The sequence below is a fragment of the Rhincodon typus genome, chromosome 25 (assembly GCF_021869965.1).
Source record: "Rhincodon typus isolate 14 chromosome 25, sRhiTyp1.1, whole genome shotgun sequence".
In the NCBI taxonomy this organism is placed as follows: Eukaryota; Metazoa; Chordata; class Chondrichthyes; order Orectolobiformes; family Rhincodontidae; genus Rhincodon; species Rhincodon typus.
The window spans coordinates 35,252,593-35,276,174 of NC_063356.1; the positions used below are offsets into that span (position 1 = coordinate 35,252,593).

General features: G+C 39.9%; 2 protein-coding genes across 3 annotated transcripts in view; both read right to left on the minus strand.

Moving 5' to 3' along the window:
• LOC109913838 (cadherin EGF LAG seven-pass G-type receptor 2-like) overlaps nucleotides 1-23,582 on the minus strand; it is a 990,249-nt gene that overhangs the window by 526,557 nt on the left and 440,110 nt on the right. The gene's annotated exons all lie outside the window — the stretch shown is intronic.
• elapor1 (endosome-lysosome associated apoptosis and autophagy regulator 1) overlaps nucleotides 1-23,582 on the minus strand; it is a 126,949-nt gene that overhangs the window by 63,414 nt on the left and 39,953 nt on the right. For both annotated transcript variants that reach the window (XM_048612104.1, XM_048612105.1), the window contains 4 exons: nucleotides 18,308-18,494; nucleotides 15,198-15,345; nucleotides 10,393-10,476; nucleotides 1,137-1,242 (listed from right to left, as the gene is read on the minus strand). In XM_048612104.1, the coding sequence (XP_048468061.1) occupies nucleotides 1,137-1,242; nucleotides 10,393-10,476; nucleotides 15,198-15,345; nucleotides 18,308-18,494 (525 nt within the window). The remainder of the gene's footprint in view (nucleotides 1-1,136; nucleotides 1,243-10,392; nucleotides 10,477-15,197; nucleotides 15,346-18,307; nucleotides 18,495-23,582) is intronic.

A 23,582-nucleotide genomic window follows, 5' to 3' on the forward strand; every position in this document is an offset into this window, starting at 1 on the left:
TCCAAGCACTGGTCCCTGCGTTACTCCGCTAGTTATGGCTTGTCACTCAGAAAATGACCCATTTATTCCTACGCTTTGTTTCCTATCTGCCAACCAGATCTCTATCCATGTCGGTATACTACCCACAGTCCTATGCACTTTAATTTTGCACGCTAATCCCTTATGTGCAACCTTATTGAAAGCCTACTTTGTCTCCTATTAAAATAAATTACTCTTTGGAAGTGGGAAACACTGGAAAGGCCATCTTTATGCTGATCTCCAGTTGCTCTGAAATGATGGCAGTGACAATTGAGATTCAAATGATGTTAACAACAGAGAGAACACAGTTAACATCAACATTATCAAGTTAGAAGGTGAAAAGAGGATTGCAATGCAGTAGGTCACTAGACTGCAGCAAATACTAGATAGTCAGGATTTTATTCCAGATACATAGTCCAGAATGTTGAGATGTTCAATATTTGCTGCAACCGTGTGACCAGCATAACTAAGAATATCTATTCATTAGAATTAACCAGACAAGAGGTAAATAAATTGCCTTAGTTAGGAAGCACATATAGGAGATCAGCTGCCCTCTAACAACCAATTAACTTTCCTTTCCATTGATTCCAAGCAAAGCACATGGCGTGAGATGTACCACCATTCTGCACTACAAGTCAAAGTTGAACTCAATCCCATTGCTTGGGATATAGGCCAGGCCCAAATGGAAGAAGCAGGTTCACTTTCCTGAAAGGCATTGGTGAAACAGTGAAGTTTTTAATCAAAACAATTTGACAGCTTTCATAGTCTTCTTATTTTGCCGCTGCCAGCCCTTAAATTGATTCTATTTAATTTATGAACCTGGGGGATTGTCACTTATAAGCACCACCTTGTCATATCCAATTTATATGAAAATAAATCTTTATAGATTCCTAAGAGAAAGTCAATTAAGTACAATCTGGGTAACCAGAACAAATGACTTGAAGCAAGTCAGATGGCATTTTGCTCTATTATTTCAAACTAATTTCTTCTCATGAGATCATGATTCAGGAATTATCTTACATAACCACATAGCAAACAGTAGCGAGGAATTGACTTCATCATGAAATATTTACTTTTAAATAGGCTATTTCATTGGCTCAGTCTAGCTTCCAACATACCTGTGATAAAAATGTTCCTAATGAGAACCGGCTTTAGTATTTTCGTACCCATTGAAAACCCTGTTGTTCGCCAGTACAAGACATTATTGCCACGATTCAATTGCACCTTTGTAGAAAAAAAAGCCCATTACAAAATTTGGAAAGAATACTAGCACAACACTGTGGAAATAAAAGTACAACAGATAGGGTACAGGGGTGAGTCTGGGTGGGATGCTCTTCAGAGAGTCAGTGTGGACCTGTTGGGCCGAATGGCCTGTTTCCACATTGTAGGGATTCTATAAAAATAATTGTGCAGGTCAAATGTTAAACGGATGGATATTGAGACTGAAGAACTCTGTACAGGAGCAGATTTATCAATATAATGGCAATATATAAACTTGAGTTTTGGATTAGCCTTCAGTTATGAAAAACACAAATTTTGTTCTAATGATTTCAGCCAATCCACAATGCCCGTTCTTAAAAGTAAATTAATCCCATGGATTTAGACTACAGGCATGCTGCATGATTGTGGCTTTGTAGCAATGCTAAATTATAGTGGAAGTTTGTGATGTCAAGGCTAACCTGATGTAGGAGCAGAGTCAAGTGTTACTTCCTGAAGGCAGTAATTGCGTAACAACTCAGTATGGCATTACATGGAGTGCAAATCCACTGAGCTGCCAAAATTAATTTGCAATATGCTCAAGTTCCTTTGACGCCTGGGCTCTTTCTGACCTATATGAATCAAAAGTTTGCAAAGAGATCCTTCCCTTCCTATTCTCTAATATGTATCATATATGTATTAGATAGTGGCACTCTTGCTTCTGGGTCACAAGGTTCTGAAATCATATCCCATATCATAAATTGAGCACAAAAACATCAAGACTGATAATCCAGTGCTGCACAGAACAAGTGTTGCACTGTTGAAGTTGCTGTTTTTTGGGATGAACTGATATGCACTCTCAGATGTATGTAAATTATCTTCTGGCACTACTTTGAGGAATTATTGGGGAATTATCCTCAGTGTCCTGGCACATAATTATTCCTCAACCAGATTTACTACATTTTTGATTGCTGGATCGTGCTGTGTGTAAATTAGCTGCTGTGTCGCCCACAGTCCAACAGAGAGTATCGGCTATAAAATGCTTTAAGATTTCCAATGGTGGTGAAAAGCGGTACATGATTGCAAGTCATTTTCTACACATGCATATATCCTGTCAAACACAAAGCTCACTCAGAAACAGGACAAATAAAGCTCCAGTCTTAATGGAAATGACAGCAGAGGTAGCAGCTGTTCGGTCAATCACACTTGGGAAGGTGCTTCAGCTTGAGCTGCTTACTCTATCCCCATTTCCCATTTGTTGTTCAGTCAACAAAAAAATTTAAAGTAACAAAAGGAGCAAAGTGTTAAAAAAAGATTCTGAAGTTAATCATTCAAAGGGAGGAGTAGCAGAAATGGTACTGGGCTAATAATGCAGAGCTCAGGGTAATACTCTGGTTTTAAATCCAATGAAACATAAATTAAACTAATGAATCTGGAGTTGAAAGCTAGCTAATCATGACCACGATAGCTATCATCAATTGCTGTTCAAAAACCTATCTGGTTCATTAATACCCTATTTGGGAAGGAAATCTACTGTCCAGACCTGGTCTGGTCTACCTCTGAAATGGACAAGCAAGCCATTCTGTTCAAGGGCAATTAGAGATAAATATCAAATGCGGGTCTTGAAGTAACATCGACAGCCCCATGAATGAGTTTAAAAAAGGAATGTATGCCGTTGTGCAAATGTGTTCTGAAAATGACACATCTTTTTCAAGATTAAAACCAATTGTAAACAGGGCAATGGTTGTTGGAGAGCGGTCTTACAGTACCTTGCTTTTGTTCATGATTGACATGGTAAGGGGGGAGGAGATATCAGGCCTTAAGATAGTGAAACGTGTTGGGTTTCCAGGTGTACAAACAAAAGTCATGAAGAGTGCAATCATTCAGTCATTCTTCTTGGCTGCATTACTTTGCAGTTATTACTCAGTGGTGCTACAATAATGCAATAATTAGCACAAACACAGCTTGGCAGTGGAATGGCAGCTGCAAGGATCAAAGATGGAGACTGCCTTTATAAGTGCATTATGGAATCAAACTCCTGAGCATCAGCCCACTGCAATCAATGGAGATTTCATCTCCTGCTTCTATTACCATTAAAAACATCTGAACATAAACTTTAGACCTTTGAAAAAAGTTCTTTTGATATTGGTTTGGACGAAATAAAAAACCCTCCTGATTTTACTGAGACTCTTTTGTGTGTCCCCGTTTCTAGACAGAGTGGAAGCCTTTTTCACATCGTTGGCTGCTCATATGAGTGAACTCCAATCAGATTAATGGTTTTCCAATCTCTATGTGTTTAACAAAATATTCCCTGACCAAAATCCCCCTGATCAAACTCAATATGCAAAAGGGATCTCCTAAAGGAAAATAAAAATCTTTGTAATGCTTGGAAAATCACCATAAACCTAGACAGACCTCTAAAAAAGAACCTTGAGGAATAGAGTGGGTTGTCTGAGTCACTGGGTGTGGGAGACTTTCTTTTTAATAGAAGGAAAACTCATCACTGCAACAGACAGATTAACAGCCTGTGCACAGCGTACACGTGTGTGCAAATGTTTCCAAGGAAAGAAGGCTGCGTCACGGTGAAATGATGTAACAGGCCCTGCCTGCACAGGAGCTGGTTGCCATTTTATCAGCCATTTTGATGTTCAGAGTAATCCTTCAGATTATTTTCAGTTTCTCTGAACTCAAAGTGCATTAAAAATCCCAATCAGAAGCTGTGAAGATAAATATTTCACTGTTCTCATCCAAACTTTGTCCCCCATTCTCATTGCAGATTCTGACTTGAGCTCTATCATTGAAATCAGTAAGTAATGACTTAAAACCAAAAATGCTGCTCACCCTCAACTACAATCAGACCCCTTCCTGTGAGGAACTAACAAGCAATATACTCAGCAATCAGTCTCCCCCTTGGCCTTATAAATTAGAAAACGGTTCATTACTTTAAAAAAGGGAAAACAAATTCTCATAAATGAACTGGAAATAAAATGAGATCATGTGCAATGTATAGACATTCTCTATCTTGGGATGTTTTCCAAATGACAGTGAAACATTAATTTTTATTACAATATAGCACTGTAAATATTGACTGCTATGCAACTTGTCCATTTTACACTCATTGAGGTTAATAACTTTTGCCAGTGAATATTATGCATTCTTTGGTAATGAGCTTTCAAAGCAGCACTCTGTTTATTTTGTATTAAACTCAAAATGAAGAGCCGAATCAATATGTGTAGGTATAAAAGCTCTGAAACTTTCTTTTATTTTGAAAATCTATTTACCCAGGACTTAATCTTAGTTTAACTTCCATCTCCAGTGAGATAAGAAACATAATGTGCAATGTTAACATCTTTATATTTAAAGCAAATGGAAGGAAAATGGCAACGACATGGGAGAGATTTCTGCAAATTCCCCTATCAATTTAAAAAGCACTGTACCTTTGCAGCATGACAATTATCATTTACGCTCTGTGCTTCTTTGCAAAACTACCCTCACAACAGAATCCCTTCAAAAAATGAAAAGAACACAACTCTTTGAACCAGTTGCGCAAACAGAATGCTGAACGGGAACCATGGTAACAGGAGGGTACATGCTCTGGTCTTGATGCAATGTAAACAGGCACAACACACCATTTTCTCCTGCGCTGCTGCTGCATATTTTGCATATGGATTTGATTGCTGCAATTTCTCAGGGTTATATTAACATCACTCCATCTGTGCAAATTGACTTAGGTACAGGAAACTCACTGATACCAGGAAAGGGATATTTGACAAACCAGCAGCACTTAATGGAGATCTGCAATAAATCCTTGCACAAGGCAAAATTGCTTGCTGGGCAGTAAACAGCACCGACTATTTCAGCAAAGCTAGCTTTAAAAGAAGATGCATTTGGGATACTACTGTTGGATGTTGAGAAGGAAGAGAGCTAAAGGACAGGTACCCAGCAGGAAAACATGAGTAAATGGCTGGGTTAACGTGGCAGAGTTGGTGAACAATGTCTCCATATTTAAAAGATATAGGAGCAAATAACAAAATGTTTTCACAACTTGTGAAAACCTGCTATGATAGGACCACTCTGAGTTTCCTTACTGAAATTGTATAGCCTTCACATGCAGGGCAGAAAACTCAACAGTCTATTCTGTCAGCAGAACATATAAGTGAGGAAAAACTGAAAGAACTGCGGATGTTAGAAATTAGAGACAAAAACAGATACTGCTGGAAAAACTCAGCAGGTCTGACAGCATTTGTGGAGTGAAAGCAGAGTTAACATTTCGGATCCAGTGCCCCTTCAGTGGATATATAAGTGAGAAATCTGGTGTGAATGTGACTATAATTCAATCATCATAAAAATCAAGCCCATTCCTGAGGGGATTGCTCGATTTAGCACTATTACCACCTGCCCAGAAAGTGATATCGAATATAATTATATGTCTGCCAGGGCACCAACACACTTATACATCACATTAAGCGATGCCTCTGTGGTGGAGTCTTGGATGTCTATATTCATGATGTGTGTGACAGCAGATCTAACAATAGCACCTAGAGCTTTGGAGCAATTGTGACCATTCTATGGATTGCCTCGAAATCTAAACATCAGGAAAGTACCAACTCTAAAGCAGGTTCATGTGGAGCCTCAGGCCTCTGCTCATAGGGCCCCAGCATGGATGTCCCTGGAATTGTGTACGTGCTGTGGTGTGAACTGCAGAGGAACGAATACATCCTTTCCATCTATACTGATCCATTCTATGCACATGCCCACCGCAGCCAGCAGCAGTTGCTGCACAACTGTGTGTTATGATTCCAACTTGTTGTCATTCCCTCTCTTTTCATTTTTCCTTCAGTAAAACAGTCATGAAACATGTAATAACTCAGGAAGCCTGAATGGAAAGGAACATCATTTATCATTGAACATCAAAATATAGCCACTACTAGGTTAGACCCAGCCCAGGACAGGCAGTTCTCCAGACCCATCCTTGGGTCTGTTACATTTTTATTTCACCTATTTTTCTAATCAACCTATTCAGAGATGTGATTACACACCTCTGGAGCAGTGGGACTTGAACCTGGGCCTCCTGGTCCAGGGGTAGGGACATACCACTGAGCTACAAGAAGGCCCAGAAATACCAATCGCTCTTTTTGTTGTTGAATGGAGTAGAAATCTGAAACACTTCAAATGAGACGTGAACTCACAGCCCCTGGTTTACAAGGGCAGTTTATTCAAACCACAAAGGAATAGAGTCTGAGCTCTTTAAGCTGGAATCAAACCTTGGTCCTTGGTGTTGTCGGGCTGCAGTGCTAACCAGTGAGCCACACTGGCGCCTATGGGTCTGCTTTCTTTTAGAGTATTTTTTATCTAACCTGTTTTTCTAATCAGCCTGTTCAAAGATGTTATTACACACCTCGGGAGCAGGTGGGACTTGGACCTGAGTCACTTGATCTAGGAGTGCAGACACTATGAATGTGCCACAAGAGGGCCTCCCTGGGTCTGCTTTACATATTTTAAATTTAATCTGTTTTTCTAATCAACCAGTTCAGAGATATAACAACACAACTCTGGAGCAGGTGGGACTTGAACTCAGATCTCTCAGTCTAGGGGTAGGGACACTACGACTGCACCACAAAATGGTGGAGAATTGAGAAAGATGGGAAATGTAGTTGGCAGGGTTCAAATCTGCATGGGGAACTCCAATCAATATCAAATCCATTGCCTTAACCACTCGGCCAAGACGACGTGGCCTGGTTCTGCTTTATAAAGGGCTCAGACGTTAAGTTCCAGCTGGCAGGCCACTGCCTGTAACCAAGGGAAATTATATTCAATGAGCTCCATAGGGAGATTAATTTTTTATTCCCTATGGTTCTTATAGGGGTTATCACAGAACCATTATTAATTTTAGCCGTACATTTTGCAACATTCCCATTAAATCCTTTCACATTTTATTATTTCAATCTCCTACAATAAATAAGTACATCTATTTGGCTACTTTTGACAACCTCAACAACTACAAAGTTGCTATATTCACAATCCTCCTCATGGAATAAACTCTACATTCCATTCTTACAAATTAAGCTACATGAGAGATTTTTATCTTCATTCAGGGAATGTGGGCTTCATTAACCAGACCAGAATTTACTGCCCATCTGTGGTGAGCTTGAGAAGGTCCTCTGGCTGCAGTTCATTTAGTGAAAGAACACTCATAATGCAATTATGGTGGGAGTTCCAGGATTTTGACCCAGTGACACTAAAGGGATGGCAGTATGTTTCCAAGGCAGCATAATGAGTGGCTTGGAGGGGAACTTGCAGGTGGTGGTGTTCCTATGTCCTTGTCTTTCTAGATAATAGTGGTCATGGGTTTGGAAGATCCTGCCTAAGAAGCCTTGTTAAATTTCTGCAGTCTACCCCAGAGCTAGTACACAGTGCTGCTATTGTGCGTCAATAGTGGAAGAACCGAATGCTTGTGGATGTGGCATCCATCAAGCAAGTTGCTTTGTCCTGGATGATGTTAAGCTTCTTGAGCATTGTTAAACCTGTCTTAATTGAACTGCTGATAGAAACATAGAAGATAGGAGTAAGAGGAGACCATTCGGCCCTTCGAGCCTGCTCCACCATTCATCACCATCATGGCTGATCGTCCAACTCAACAACCTAATCTTACTTTCTCCCCATAACCTTTGATCCCATTCACCCCAAGAACTATATCTAGCCCCCTCTTGAATATATTCAATGTTTTGGCATCAACTACTTCCTGTGATAATGAATTCCACAGGCTCACCACTCTTTGGGTGAAGAAATGTTTCTTCATCTCCATCCTAAATGGTCTACCCCAAATCCTCAGGCTGTGACCCCTGGTTCTGGACACACCCACCATTGGGCCCATCCTCCCTGCATCTACCCTGTCTAGTCCTGTTAAAATTCTAAAGGTCTCTATGAGATCCCCCCTCATTTGTCTGAACTCCAGTGAAAACATCCTAACCTAATCAATCTGACTTCATATGTCAGTCGCACCATCCCCGGAATCAGCCTGGTAAACCTTTGCTGCACTCCCTCGAGAGCAAGAGCATCCTTTCTCAGAAAAGGAGACCAAAACTGCACACAATTTTCTAGGTGTGGCCTCACTAAGGCCCTGTATAACAGCAACAACATATTCCTATTCCTGTACTTGAAACCTCTCGCAATGAAGGCCAACATACCATTTGCCTTCTTCACCACCTGCTGCATCTGCATGCTTACCTTCAGTGACTGGTGCACAAGGACACCCAGGTCCCGCTGCACACTCCCCTCCCCCAATTTACAGCCATTCAGGTAGTAATCTGCTTTCTTGTTTTTGTTTCCAAAGTGAATAACCTCACATTTATCCAAATTATACTGCATCTGCCATTGATTTGCCCACTCACCCAAACTGTCCAGATTATGCTGCAAGATCTCTGCATCCTCGTCATAGTTCACCTTCCCACCCAATTTGGTATCATCTTCAAACTTTGAGATGTTACCATTTGTTCCCTCATTCAAATCATTAATATATATTGTGAATAGCTGAGATCGTAGCACTGATCCCTGTGGCACCCCACGAGTTACTGCCTGCCAATTTGAAAAGGACCGATTAATTTCTATTCTTTGTTTCTTCTCTGCCAATCAGTTTTCTATCCATCACATTACACTTGCCCCAATCCCATGTGCTTTAATCTTGCACAATAATGTCTTATGCAGGGCTTTGTCAAATGCTTTCTGAAAGTCAAAATATACCATATCAACTGGCTTCCCCTTGTTAACTCTACTAGAATTCCAACAGATTTGTCAAGCATGATTTCCCCTTCATAAATCCATGCTGATTTGTGCCTTATTAAATAAAAATATAATGGACATCCATAGTTTTCATCAAGAATTACTCGAGAGCCTATGCAAACCCTGATCAGAGGAAATAGAGTAAAGCGATCACTATACAAGGCTCCACATGTCTAAACACCTCTTCAATCCATCCATATCTCAGTGAAATTTGATTTGTTGCTTTTGTATGTGATTCTTTTGATCTGTTTGATCTCTTTCTAATCTTTATCATTTGCTTTTTTTGGGGGTTTAGACAACGCTGGCCCATCAAACTCTTATCTTATTAAACATCCAAATGTGTCTGATTGCAAAACATTTTCTGAATAAGCAATTGTGTTTTCTCCAGATATCCTTATGTTCCAAAATTATGACACTTCAACAAGATGTCTAGCATGGTTTGCTGCATTATCAGAAAATACCCAAAATTCCACTAACTCACTGAGGTCACCAGTTACAACAACAGTTGCCCTGTACTATAAGTGAATATTTTGTACTCAATTCTGCATCTTTGCATCTTTTTTGTGCATACTACAATTAAATCTTGCGTTCTATAGCACCACTGTCACTTTTCAATAGTCCCAAGATGTTTTCCTTTTGTGTAATCTGGCAGGAACAGGAAACAATCCAAAGACATTTGGCCAACTATTGACCAAAGAAATAGCTTTTTTGTAGCATCTTAAAGGAGAGCATGGTGGATAGGCTAAAAGGCTGTAACAAGCAATTCAAAGTTTAGACAGCTGAAGGCATGTTTGCAAATGGTGAGGTGAAGGAGATGGGGAATGTGAAAGAGGCCAGAGTTGAAAGAACACAGAGTTCTCACATTTTTAGTACAAGGGATGATATTCCATTATATTAACAGATACTCCCTTTTCAATGCAGCAGAAAATCTTCCAGCGTCAATTTACAGCCAGAGACGTAGAGGAGCAACATAATAACTAACAAGCAGATGTATAAATGCAATCTGTCACAGGTATAGAAATATCACCACCCTATACAATTATAATTCAATAGCATACTGCCAATCCCAGGTTACAAATGTTCTGGAGTCTGTTCGCAAGTCCATTTGCATGCAAGTCAGAACACAATGCAGGACAATGTAAGGCAGATGCTTGTAGGTATGGGATATGTTCACATGGCGGGTCTTTATACCTGTAAGTACGAGCATTCGTAAGCTGGACGTTCGTAAATTTGGGAACTGCTGTACTGCTCTCATTGCTGATAGTCAGCTTGTTTGCATTAGAGCAATGTGTCTAGATTCAATACTCAAAAAATATCTACAACACGCAAAATCTACAGGGAGGACGAAGAAAAGGGACTGGAAATACTTCAGCACAATTTTCACATTTTAACACCTACTGAATGATGATCCCATTCATTTCTTTCTGTTTTTCTTATCCATTTTGATTCACCATCCATTGCTTGACATTGGTCATTCTGAACCTGGGGAGGAACAGAATAATTGTATTGAGCTAAGGCCATACAGCACAGAATGAACTCAATTACTGCTTCTCTATTTGAAAGCAAATTATTTTATTTTCAAAATACTGGAGTTGCTAAAAGGGATAAGATGCATATGCTAACAAGAGTGTCATTCTGTAGGCATTAATCTCCATTTGTATTGATAAATATAATTTCTGATATGTTTTGGTAAAATTTTTAAATCATTTGTGGGATGTGGGCATTGTTGGCTGGCCAGCATTTATTGCCCATCCCAAGTTGCTCTTGAGAAAGTGGGGTGAGCTGCCTTCTTGAACCGCTGCAGTCCACCTGCTGTGGGTTGACCCACAATATCATTTGGGAGGAAAATCCAGGCTTTTGAATCAGCGACAGTAAAGAAACAGCAAAATATTTCCAAGTTAGGTTGTGAGTGGCTTGGAGGGGAAATTAAAGATGGTGATGTTCCCATGTATTGTCTGCCCTTGTCCTTCCAGAAAGAAGTGGCTGTGGGTTTCAGGATCTTTGGTGAGTTTCTGCAGCGCGTCTTACAGATAGTACATACTGCTGCTACTGAGCATTGGTGGTGGAGGCAGTGGATGTTTGCGGATGAAATGCCAATCACAGGGCTGCTTTGTCCTGGATGGTGTCAAGCTTCTTGAGTGTTGTTGGAGCTGCACCCATTCAAACAAGTGGGGAGTATTTCAACAGAAATGTGCCTTGTAGGTGATGGGCAGGATTTCAGGAGTCAGGAGGTGAGTTATTTGCCATAGTATTCCTAACTGACCTCTGACCTGCTGTTGTAGTCACTGTGTTTATGTGGAGGGTCCAATTGAGTTTCTGGTCAATGGTAACCCCAGGGATATTGATAGTGGGAGATTCAGTGACAGTAACACCATTGAATGTCAAGGGGTGGTGGTTAGATTATTTCTTATTGGTGATGGTCATAGCCTGGCATTTGTGTGGCACAAGAGTTATTTGCCACTTGTCAGTCCAAGCCTAGATATTGTTCCGATCTTGTTGCATTTGAACATGGACTGCTTCAGTATCTGAGGAGTTGTGAATGGTACTGAACTTTGTGCAATCATCAGCAAACATCCCCAATTTTAACCTTATGATGGAGGGAAGGTCATTGATGAGGCAGCTGAAGATGGTTGGGCCTAGGATACTACCTCGAGGAATCACACTGGCTTGGAGATTTTTCTATTGATTGTTTTGGCATTGTCGTTTTTTGGCATTTTCGTTTCAGCATTATGCATTGTTGTGCAGGTGAGTATACAGGCAGCCTTAGTTTTCAATTTGCACTTGAAATGTATTCCTCACTTTTTCAAACTGATGCTCATGAGTGGACCAAATATTTATTAATCTGTGATCAGATTTTTTCATTTCTTTATTGATGGCACATTATTTCCAACAATATTCCACTTAATAAAACAGGAACTTAATAATTTTTAAGCAGCATATTTGGCTGAATATTTGTCTCGTGGAGCAACATCAGGCAGCAGAGCACTGAAATTCATCTGTTTGGTCAACTCACCTAATTTCTGGAGCATGGCATCCCTCCCTCTGGGTGGTATCAACAGAAAATACATCAAACACTGTGAAAAGCAAAGAGCTGCTGGAGACCTTGAAACAAAAGCAGAAAAATGCTGGAAACGTTCAGCATGTCAGTAGCATCTGTGGCCCCACACCTAAAACTTCAAACTACCAGTTACCTCCACAGGTGTTGACTGATCACATGAAGGTTACCAACATTTTTGTTTCTGTTTTTCACACTTATCCAAGTGTAAATATATAGGAAATTAATAAGCTCCTCCAAGAATGAAGAAGAATGGAACAAGATGGTAAATTAGAGGGTTTGTTTACAAGAATACCATCCTTTTCTTCAGAGCCTCTTTATTTTTTGATAATATCATTCTTAGTGGTGAGTAAACTGGTTGCTCAACTAATGCAGCCAGTTAACGAAGTTTTATGATATTTGCTACTGATGGGTATATCCCAGAGTTGATCTTCAATTAGAGAACTCCAGTTATGCAAACATTTAAATAATACTGCACTTTTTCATTCCTTTGTATCAGAAACTTTGTTCGATGAGGTCGTTGACTTGCTCGCCGAGCTGGCTTGTTTTTGTTCAGACGTTTCGTCAGCATGGTAGGTGACATCCTCAGTGGAGCTTCCGATGAATCGATGTTATTCTACTCTGTTTGGAATTTATATTGTCTGGTCCGTTATGGCGAGTACCGTCATTTCCGGTTTTGATCTGTATGGGTTTGTATATGGGGTCCAATTCTATATGTTTTTTGATTGAAGTATGGGTGGAGAACCATGCCTCTAGGAATTCCCGTGCATATCTACGTTAGGCTTGGGCTACTACGGTTACCTTGTCCCAGTTAAATTGATGGCCTTCGTTGTCTGAATGTACCGATATTAAGGAGAGTTTGTCATGATGATGCCACCTAGCATGGTGACAAAACCTCTGAACAAAAACAAGCCAGCTCGGCAAGCAAGTCAACAACCTCATCCACAACCCGACCTACAGATTTTTGCCAAAACTTTAAGAAACTTTGTTCTTATAAGCACCAGAAATTGTGCAGCAAAGTAAATATCACTGGGCATATACAGTAAACCAGCGCTGAAAAATATGAACTACAGAAGTAAGGAATTTCTAGAAATACAACTGACAGTGACACTGATGAAAACATTACCATTCGTTCAGTGGTAAATCTCATCACAGCACGATGTTCCCTGTTTAACTGTTTTGGTCTCAAAGACTGAGAAGCATTTATTAAAGTCAAAATGTTATAACTTAGTAAAATTATTAAAGTTTTTTTCTAAAAGACATAGACAGGATGTGGAATCAGTAGCAAGAGCAAAACTTATCGCTTACCCCTCACTGATCCTTGAGGAGGTGGCAGTGAGCCACCTTCTTGAAGGCAACTCATTGCTTGTTAGACTTTGGAGTCACACCTATTGCAAACCAGGTAAGGTCAATAGATTTCCTTCCCTAAAGGACATTTGTGAACCAGATTTATTTAGAAGAAAAACGTAATATGTTTATGGCCACAATTAACCTGAATTTAAGCTCCTCAGTCACAAATAGTGGCTTTTGAACTCATTAGTCCAGTTTATCATTTCAGACCTGTAATTTACTAATCCATTGCAATTGCCATTATCCTACCCTACCAATCAGTGATGATCACTTTTGAATGACTTAGCATGCCTAGGGACAATTTAATAAGAAAAGAATTGCACATTACTTGTTGAGTAAATTATAACGATTTAAATAGTTTTTGGGGTGGGTAAGTTGCAGTGCTTTGGGACAACTTGTGCCATTGAGGTCTATTAAAAATGACAGCTTTGATTAATGATGCATTATACATTTTTTTGAATTGTTGTTCTAGTTGGTCATGAAGAACTTCAACCAGCCTCATATCTCAAGTTCTTTCAATTTCCTACTTCCTTGTGCTGTTAGGTAAATTGGCCGCACACTGTGGCCTTATGTTCAGAAGTTCTAAAGAAATGTATTAAACGTTGCCAGTTAGGTTGTTTGGGAACCAATGATTTTGTTTTAGTGCAGCATTTGCTATGTTTAGAAGTTTCTTCATTCTTTATTCTATAATTTTTTAATTGATATTGAATACAATTTTGTAATTTGTTACTTAAATCATAAAATCTGGTAATGCAGTGCCCTTCTTCTATATGGTGTGTGATCCATGATGCACAGTCCAAGCCAATCGTTACATGCCCGCACAGCACCAGAAACATTTCAGTGTTTACCCTGCAGCAACACTGTCCCAGATATTGAGCACATAAGATCAGATTTCAGCCTGATTGGAAGACCAGGTTTATCTATGGATTATAATTTTCCAGAGCGTAATGAGCATTGGGAACAAGCTCATATTGTAATAACTGATGGGAGCTAAAGTGGAATAAATATTAACCTACAGATCAAAAAACACCATTCAAACATAAAAATACTTATCCAAAATAGGCAGAACTCAAAAAGAAATAAGCATTGTGACAGAATTGGGAATTAATGATTATCTCGATTCACTTTTTGTGGTATTTTTTCATTCACAATGGACTGTGATGTTGTAAATTTTTTACTATTCCCCGATTGTGAAGGTCCCAGAGGCATACTGCATGCACTCTGGCCATGTTATCCAGTGGCTGAGATGATTGGCCTCCAACAACCACGACCTTTGTGTTAAGTATGTTTTCAGCCCCTGCAGAATTTTACCTTGGATCTTCACTGACCATAGCTTATCAAGATTTCTTCATGCCACACAGATATGGTGTTCAGAAAGATGTGTCTTAAATAGAGTATAGCTGACTTTTCTGCAGCAATTTGTTTAAAGTCAGAACTAACTGCTTGTCCAGGAGAATTGAAATAATATTGGGACAAGCTTTGATGGGACAAATAAGCTTTGCTCGACCTTGAATGTTCTTGTATAATTAATGGCACCATTACTTTATTAGGATAACAACATCCTTTTAAATGCTGCAATTTTCCTTTCCATAATTAAGTAAAATTTTATGGAACTCACACTGGCTAAGCAAAACTTTTTCCTTTACTATTTTCTTGTATGTTTCCATTTATTTTCTTCTGATGGGTAATGAAAATAGCGATAGAGGTTCTGATACCACTGGCTGTCATTTTCTGTTCCAAACGTAACATCATATTCTCAAAGAAATCAGCACATTGCAAATAAAAAGTTATCACTTACAAAAAATTCAAAGTAAATGTTGGTATCTGGATACTGATATTCAAATGAGATGCTGCCTGACCGTTTCAGGTTCACTGCATACATCAAAGTAGCTGTGCATTCATCACTATTAGATGCCACGAAATCACCTTTAAGAGTCCATTTTGACCTAGAAAAAATGCAGACAGTAGTACAAAGTACACAATATTTTAACATAGTCCTGTGGTAGTGTGCTGAAAATAATAACTGACAAATCTTTGAGTTGCAATATCCATGCAATCAAACAAGTGTACTAACAAGTGTTTTGATGTATGGGGCTGTTAGTACTAATATGATTGTCATAAATGGCAACTAAATCTAAAGATACAGAAGTACATAAGAAAAGTAACAGGTGGATTTATTACTAAGGTAGGTATAACTTTATCCTCTACCCATGTCTGTTTAGAAATATTGTGGACCTGCACCAGATTGATTTTTGTTTCTTTCACCAGATCTTTTCCCTCTCCTCTGCCACTATAGGTATTGATGGTTGCTGTGGTATTATTGCCCCAGTGCTAGTTACACATTAGTATTTGTCTGAATGGGTATTATTCATAATGAGCTTCAAGAATGCGGCTGGCTACCCAGATGCACATGGCATCACACTCAAATCATGGATTTCAGCAAAGGTCAGGACTGTGACTTCCTCAGCTGATTTTCACACTTTAAGCCCAGATCTACCAGTTTCAACTTGTCCTCTATTTTCATCAGACTAGCTAAGGCTTTAAACATCAAGTTGCGTTTTTAAATCAGTCTAAATCCACTCACCCAGGTGTAAAATTGGTCCCCAAATCTTGTTGGTTTTTATGACAATGTGTTTGTCAGTCACTCAAATCCAGCAATCGAGAAAGCTGTAAGAATTACCCGGGGAGACAGTTTACTTCTCCTTTGCTTCCTCAAAATGCCATATTTGCAGAGATTGGGAACTCAGCTGAATAATATTATGCTGCTTCCTTGGAATATATTTGTCAGGATACTAAAATGCAGAATTTGTTTCTGCTTCCTAAAGGATTAATAATTCTAGTTGTCTTGTTTTGGATGCTCTTGCACAAAATAAGGTAAAGGTCATGTGATCCCCATCTAAATCAACACATCTCTACTTACAGAAACAATTTAATCAGCTAACAAAACAATTTTGCATTCATTGTATTTTTAAGATGCCTTTCCTTTCTAATTTAGATGCAGTTATGAACTAAGCAATCAAAATGGTTACTAACCAGCTTTAGTCAACAACCTTAACTTCAGCATTTCTTGGGAAATAGGCTGTACTTCAAGAACAGGCTGCACTTTTGCTTAAATAATCGCTAATTACATGCAACGGGTCACAAAAAGCCTTGCATCTATCGTTGATCAGGAATTTATTCAATGGGGCAGTTAAAGTTAAATATACAGTCTTAGCTATTGCCTTTTTGATTCTTTTTACCATTTTTGTGAGTAAAGGGTTAAAGCACCTTCAATTATCGCTACTCAGTATATGCATAGGGAATTATGTTATGATGTTTTCAGGTCATATGGAACTCAGAACTCCATATGTAGGATTTCCAGAGATGCCTTCTCTTAACATCAGTTGTATATAGTGTATGGAACCAATAAAGTTCGTTCCTGTTCACTGATATGACTGTGGAGTACCTTTTTTACGACAATTTTGTATCTGTTTGTGTAAATTTATCACTCAGTACATGAAGGGGTGGGGGTTTGGTATGGGTTTCATTGGCTAGGTCGGAATTTATCAAACAAATTTTGTTGTTCTTTTTCGTTATTCACTTGTGGGACATGGGTGTGAAAGGTGGTGGTGAGCTGTCTTCTTGAAATGCTGCACTGGCATTACTGTTCCAGGATTTTGACCCAGAGATACTGAAAGACTGGCAATACACTTCTCTGTCAGGATGGCGTGTAGCTTGGAGTGGAAATTGCTGGTGATGGTATTCCCATGTATCTGCTGCCCTGGTTTTTCTAGGTGGTAGTGGTCATGGGTTTGAAAGGTGCTGTCTAAGGAGCCTTTGCTGAATTTCTGCAATCCATCTTATAGATGGTACACACTGCTGCTACTGACCATCAGTGCAGATGTGATACCAATCAAGCAGACTACATTGTCCTGGATGGTGTCAAGCTTCTTGGAACTGTACTCATCCAGGCAAGTGAGGAGTATTCCATCAGATTCCTGACTTATTCAATGTTGCTGGTCAACAGGCTTTGAAAAGTCAGAAGGTGAGTTACTTGCTGTGGGATTCCTGCTCTTGTAGCTCCATTCCTGGTCAATGTTAACCTCCAATAAGTTGATAGTGGAGGAAGCGGCAATGATTAATGCCATTGAATGTCAAAGAGAGTTGGTTGGATTCTCTCTTATTGGAGATCATCATTACCTGGGACATATGTGATGTAACTTGTCAGCTCAAACCTGGATATTGTCCATGTTTTGCTGCATTTGGGTATAGACTGCCTCAGTCCCTGACGGGTCATGAACAGTGCTAAACTCTGATCAGCAAGATCTCCACTTCTAAACTTATGATGGACGGAAGACCATTGATGAAACAGTTGAAAGTGGTTGGGCTTAGAACACTGCCCTGAGGAACAGTCTTGAAGTCAAGGACAGTCACTTTCTGGAATTCAGCCCTCTTATCTGTGTTTTAACCAAGACTGTAATGAGGTCAAGAGATTACTAACTTTTCCCCAATTTACGCTGTAGATTTTCCATCTTTCCTGAGATTTTCACAATTGTAAAAATACAGCAAAAACTAGTGGAAACATTTAACCAATGAAAAATCATGAGGCTCGTGTCTTTGATTGTCCAACGTATGTCCTGAGTTGCTGAAACTCCATTCTGGGAGTCCGCATTCACAAAACTGCTACTGTTAAGCGTAAAAAATGATGCAATGTCTAACCCATGGGGACTTAGAATTTTTAAAAAAATTTAATGCACTGCAAAGTCCTGTTGGTATCACACAGTAATATGCATAGTGCACTTTGTGTGCTGCACAATAAATTGTAAGAATGCAGCAATGATAATAAATTGTAACAGCACAGATGGGAGTTACCAGTTCTCCCAGTAACTTGCTAACGAATGTTGTTTGTCTATATATTAATGTACCTACATGGTGCAATTCTCAGTTGACTCATTGTCTGATGAGTCTAGAGCTGTTCCTGTGTTGACGAACCCTGATGGTAGCTCATCCCACTCGTTGAATTCAATGCCAGTGCCAAGGGAGTAAGTACCAGCAGCACATTCTTTGCATGATTGGTTCTTCATGTCTAAGAATTGACCAGCTCCACAGGAAAAAGCTATATAAATGTAGAAAGTCAATATCAGAAACCTCGACAAGATTTGTGAATGTCATCAAAACTTGTGCAAATCTATTATGTATTCTTAATAACTTGAGCTTATCTGTAAGAGTTTGACCAGGCATTTCTCATTTAGTCTTTGCTATTGGAGAATAGTTGTGTCATTCCAGATGTAACTGTGAATCAAGAAAATTACAATCACTGGGGAAGTAGTATTGAGTAGGTTGTCAGAGCTGCAGGCTCTGATGGATTTCCAGGTCCTGATGGACTTCATCCTTGAGTCGTAAAAGAAATGGTTAGTGAAATAGTTGATGCATTGATTCTAATTTTGAAAAATTCTCTACATTCAGGAAAGGTTCCACATGATGTGAAAAATAGTGAATGCAACCCCTTTATTCAAAAGGGAGGGAGACAAAAAGCAGGCAGGTCATGTTAATATCTGTTGTAGGGAAGATATGAGAAGCTGTTATTGAAGTCATTAAAGTGGGGCACTATGAATAATTCGAAGTAATCAGGCAGAGTCAATATGGTTTTAGTGAAAGGACATTCATGTTTAACAAATTTATTGAAGTTCTTTGATGAAGTAACTTCTGCTCTATACAATGGGAAACTCATGGATATATACTGTCCTTAAATTTCCAGGAGGCACTTGATAAGGTGCAATCTCAAAGATTGCTATGTAAAATGAAAGCCCATGGTGTAGGGGGTAACATATTAGCATAGACAGAGATTGATTAGCTAATACAAAGTAGATATAAACGGATCATTTTTTAGTTGGCAAGATAGAATAACTTATGTGTTATAGGGATTAGTGCTGGGGTCTCAAATTTTTGCAGTTTATATAAGTGGCTTGGAAGAAAGCATTGAAGGTGTGGTTGCTAAATGTGGGGCAACACATAGAAACTTAGGTTGTGAAGAGGACCTAAGGGGCTACACAGCAACATAGATAGATTCAGTAACTGTACAAAGATTTGGAAACTGAGTAAAAAGGGGGAAAATGTGAAATTGCTCATTTTATAGAGTCATACAACATGAAAACAGACCTTTTAGTCCAACTAGTCCACACCAACCATGTTCCCAAACTGAACTAGTCCCACTTGCCTGCATTTGGCCCATATCCCTCCAAACCTTTCCTATTCATGTACTTATCCAAGTATCTTTTAAATGTTTTAACTGTACCTGCACCCACCACTTCCTCTGGCAGTTCATTCCACACACCAATCGCTCCCTATTTAAAGAAGTTGCCTCTCATGTTCTTTTTAAAACATTCTCCTCTCATCTTAAGAATATGTCCCCTAGTTTTGAACTCCCCTGTCCTTAGGAAAAGGCCCTTGCTATTCACCTTGTCTATGTCCCTCATGATTTAATAAACCTTGAAAATCTTCAATCTCCTATGCTCCAGTGAAAAAAGTCCCAGCCTATCCTTTTAACTCATAGAATCCCTATTGTGTGGAAACAGGCCCTTTGGCCCAATAAGTCCATACTGACCCTCAGAGAAACCCACCCAGACCCAAACCCCTATAACCCACTCATCCCTGAACACTATGGGCAATTTAGCATGGCCAATCCACCTAACCTGCACATCCTTAGACTGCAGGAAGAAACCACACAGACACGGGGAGAATGTGCAAACTCCACACAGACAGTTGCCTGAGGGGTGGAATCGAACCCAGGAGCCTGGTGCTGTGAGGCAGCAGTGCTAACCACTGAACCACCATGCCACTCAAACTCTCTATTCCCAGCAACATCTTGGTAAATCTTTTCTGAACTCTCTCCAATTTAACAATATCCTTCCTTTAGCAGTGTGACCTGAACTGCATACAGTATTCCAGAAGAGGCCTCACCAACGTCCTGTACAAGCTTAATATGACACCCTATTCCTATACTCAAAGATCTGAGCCATGAAAGTAAGTATGCTAATTGCCTTCTTAGCCACTCTGTCTACCTGAGACACAAATTTCAAAGAATTATGTACCTGAAACCCTAGGTCCCTCTGTTCTACAACACTACCCAAGCCTTACCATTAATTATATAAGTACTGCCCTTGTTTGTTTTAACAAAATGTAATAACTTGCAATTATCCAAATTAAACTCCATCTGCCACTTCTTAGCCCATCGACTCAATTGATCAAGATTCCTTTGTAATCTTAGAAAACTTTTCTCTCTGTCTACTACACCACCAATTTTGGTGTCATCTGCAAACTTGCTAACCATGCGTCCTACATTCTCATCCAAATTGTTTATATAAGTGACAAACAAAAGTGGACACATACTGATCCCTGTGGAACACCACTGGTCACAAGCTTCTAGTCTGAAAAAGAACCATCACCTCCACCCTCTGTCTCCTAACATCAAGCCAAATTTTAGAACATAGAACAGTACAGCACAGGAACAGGCCCTTCATCCCATGATGTTGTGCTGTACATGGCACCAACTAAACTAATCCCTTCTGCCTGCCCATGGTCCATATCCCTCCATTCCTTGCTTATTCATGTGTTTACCTGAAAGTCCCATAAATGCCCCCATCGTATCTGCCTCCACTACTACAGCTGGCAGCGCATTTCAGGCACCTACCACTCTCTGTATAAAAAAACTTGCCTTCACATCTCCTTTGAACTTTTCGCTTCTTACCTTAAGTGTTTTCCCTCTGGTATTAGACCTTTCAACTCTGGGAGAATGATCTGATCCTCAGCCCCTTCTATGCCTCTCATAATTTTATCGACTTCTATCAGATCTCCCCTCAGCCTCTGCCTCTCCTGAGAAAACAACCTGAGTTTGTCCAGCCTCTCCTTGTAGCTCAGACCCTCTAACCCAGCCATCATCCTGGTAAATCTCTTCTGCACCCTCTCCAAAGCCTCCACATCCTTCCAGTAATGTGGCGACCAGAACTGAATGCAATACTCTAAGTGTGGCCTAACCAGTCTTATAAAGCAGCGACATCACTTCCTGACTCTTGTACACAATGCCCTGACCAATAAAGGCAAGCATGCCATATGCTTTCTTTACTACCCTATCTACTTGCATGGCCACTTTCAGGGAGCTATGGACTACGACCCCAAGATCCTTCTGTACATTAATGCTGTTCAGGGTCCTGCCATTAGCTGTATACTTTCCCTTAACATTTGATCTCCCAAAGTTCAACATCTCACACTTAACTGGATTAAACTCCATGTGCCATTTCTCCGCCCATATCTGATCTATATCCCACTATATCCTTTGACAACCTACTACACTATCAACAACTCCCCCAATCTTTGTATCCAATTGGCAAGCACACTCTGAATTCCATGTGATCTAACGTTACTAATTCGTCTACCATGCGAACCTTGTCAAAGGCTTCACTAAAGTCCGTGTAAACAATACCTGCCGCTTTGCCCTCATCAATCTTTTTGGTTTCTTCTTCAAAAAACTCTATCAACTTTCTGAAACACGATTTCCCATGCTGACTATCCCTAACTAGTTCATGCCTCTCCAAATTCATGTAAATCCTATCTTTTAGAATCACCTCCAGCAACTTATCCATCACTGATGTCAGCCTTACAGGCCTATAGTTCCCAGGCTTCCCCTTACAGCCTCTCTTAAGTAAGGGCACAACATTGGCCATCCTCCAGTCCTCCAGCACCTCATTTATGGCTGTAGATGGTACAAATATTTCTGCTAGGGACCCCGCAATTTCTTCCCTAACTTCCCGCAACATCCTGGGATACACTTGATCAGGAGATGTATCCACCTTTATGTTTTCTAAGTACTGAGAAAACTCTAGCACTTCTCTTCTGTAATATGAACTGTTTTCAAAATATCATATTTATTTCCCTGAGTTCTCCAGACTCCATGTCTTCCTTCACAGTAAAAACTGATGCAAAATATTCATTTAGTATCTCTCTCACCGCCCTGCCTTATTTCCCAAGTCAAGTCAAGGTCAAGTTTTGCACCTTCTCTAGTAGGTATATTTAGATGTTGATACAGAATACTTCCTTGAATATAGATGACGTCATTAATCTTTAAGAGGACCTATCCTCTCTCTGGTTGCTCTTTTGCTCTTAATGTACTTGTATAATCTCTTTGGATTACTCTTAACCTTATCTGCCAAGCTGCCAAGGTTATCTTATATCCCTCTTTGCCCTCCTGATTTCCCTCTTAATACTCCTTATAATTCTTTATACTCTTCAAGAGATTCATTTGATCCCAGTTGTCTATATCCAATATATGAATCTTTCTTATTCTTGACTAGAACCAATGTCTTTATACCCCATTGTTACAAGCCTTACTCTTCATTCTAACAAGAACATAATGCTTCTGAACTCTCATTATTGTACATGTGAAAGCCTCCCACTTGTCAGTCGTCTCTTTACCTGTAAACAGTCTACTCCAATCAACATTTGAAAGTTCTTGTCTCATACCATTAAAATTTGCCTTACTCCAATTAAGAACATTAACTTTTATGGAAGGCTTATCCTTTTCCATAACTCTTTTAAAACTAATATACATGTGATCACTAGCCCCAAAGAGTTCCCCTAGTAACATTTCATTCACTTTCCCTGCCTTATTTCCCAAGTCAAGTCAAGGTCAACTTTTGCTCCTTCTGTAGGAGGTATATTTACATGTTGATAAAGAGTACTTTCTTGAACATATTTAACAAATTTCTTACCATCCAAGCCTTTAAGAATAGAATAGAATTAGCTTTTATTATCACAAGTACTCACTCGCATGAGCATAGTGAAAAGATTACAAGCTGCCACTTAACGGATCCATCTTAGGTATAAATGTACCTAGGTCTGGAATATAGCGTGACCCGGAACGCAATGAGCAGTGAGCCCTGTAGAAGTGCGTGGGCTGCGAGACCCAGAGCAGCAACACTTGGGAACGTAGTGTCGCCAACATTTGGGGAGCATCGTGCAGGCAGTGTGTCCTGGGTGGAAATGGTGAAAGTGTCAGCAGGCAGCCCCGAGGGGGTGAGAGCGGGAGCAGGCACCTCGGGGCAGTGAGAGTGGGAGCGGGCAGCCCCGAGGCTGTGAGAGTGGAAACGGGCAGCCCCGAGGCGGTGAGAGTGGGAGCGGGCAGCCCCGAGGCTGTGAGAGTGGGAACGGG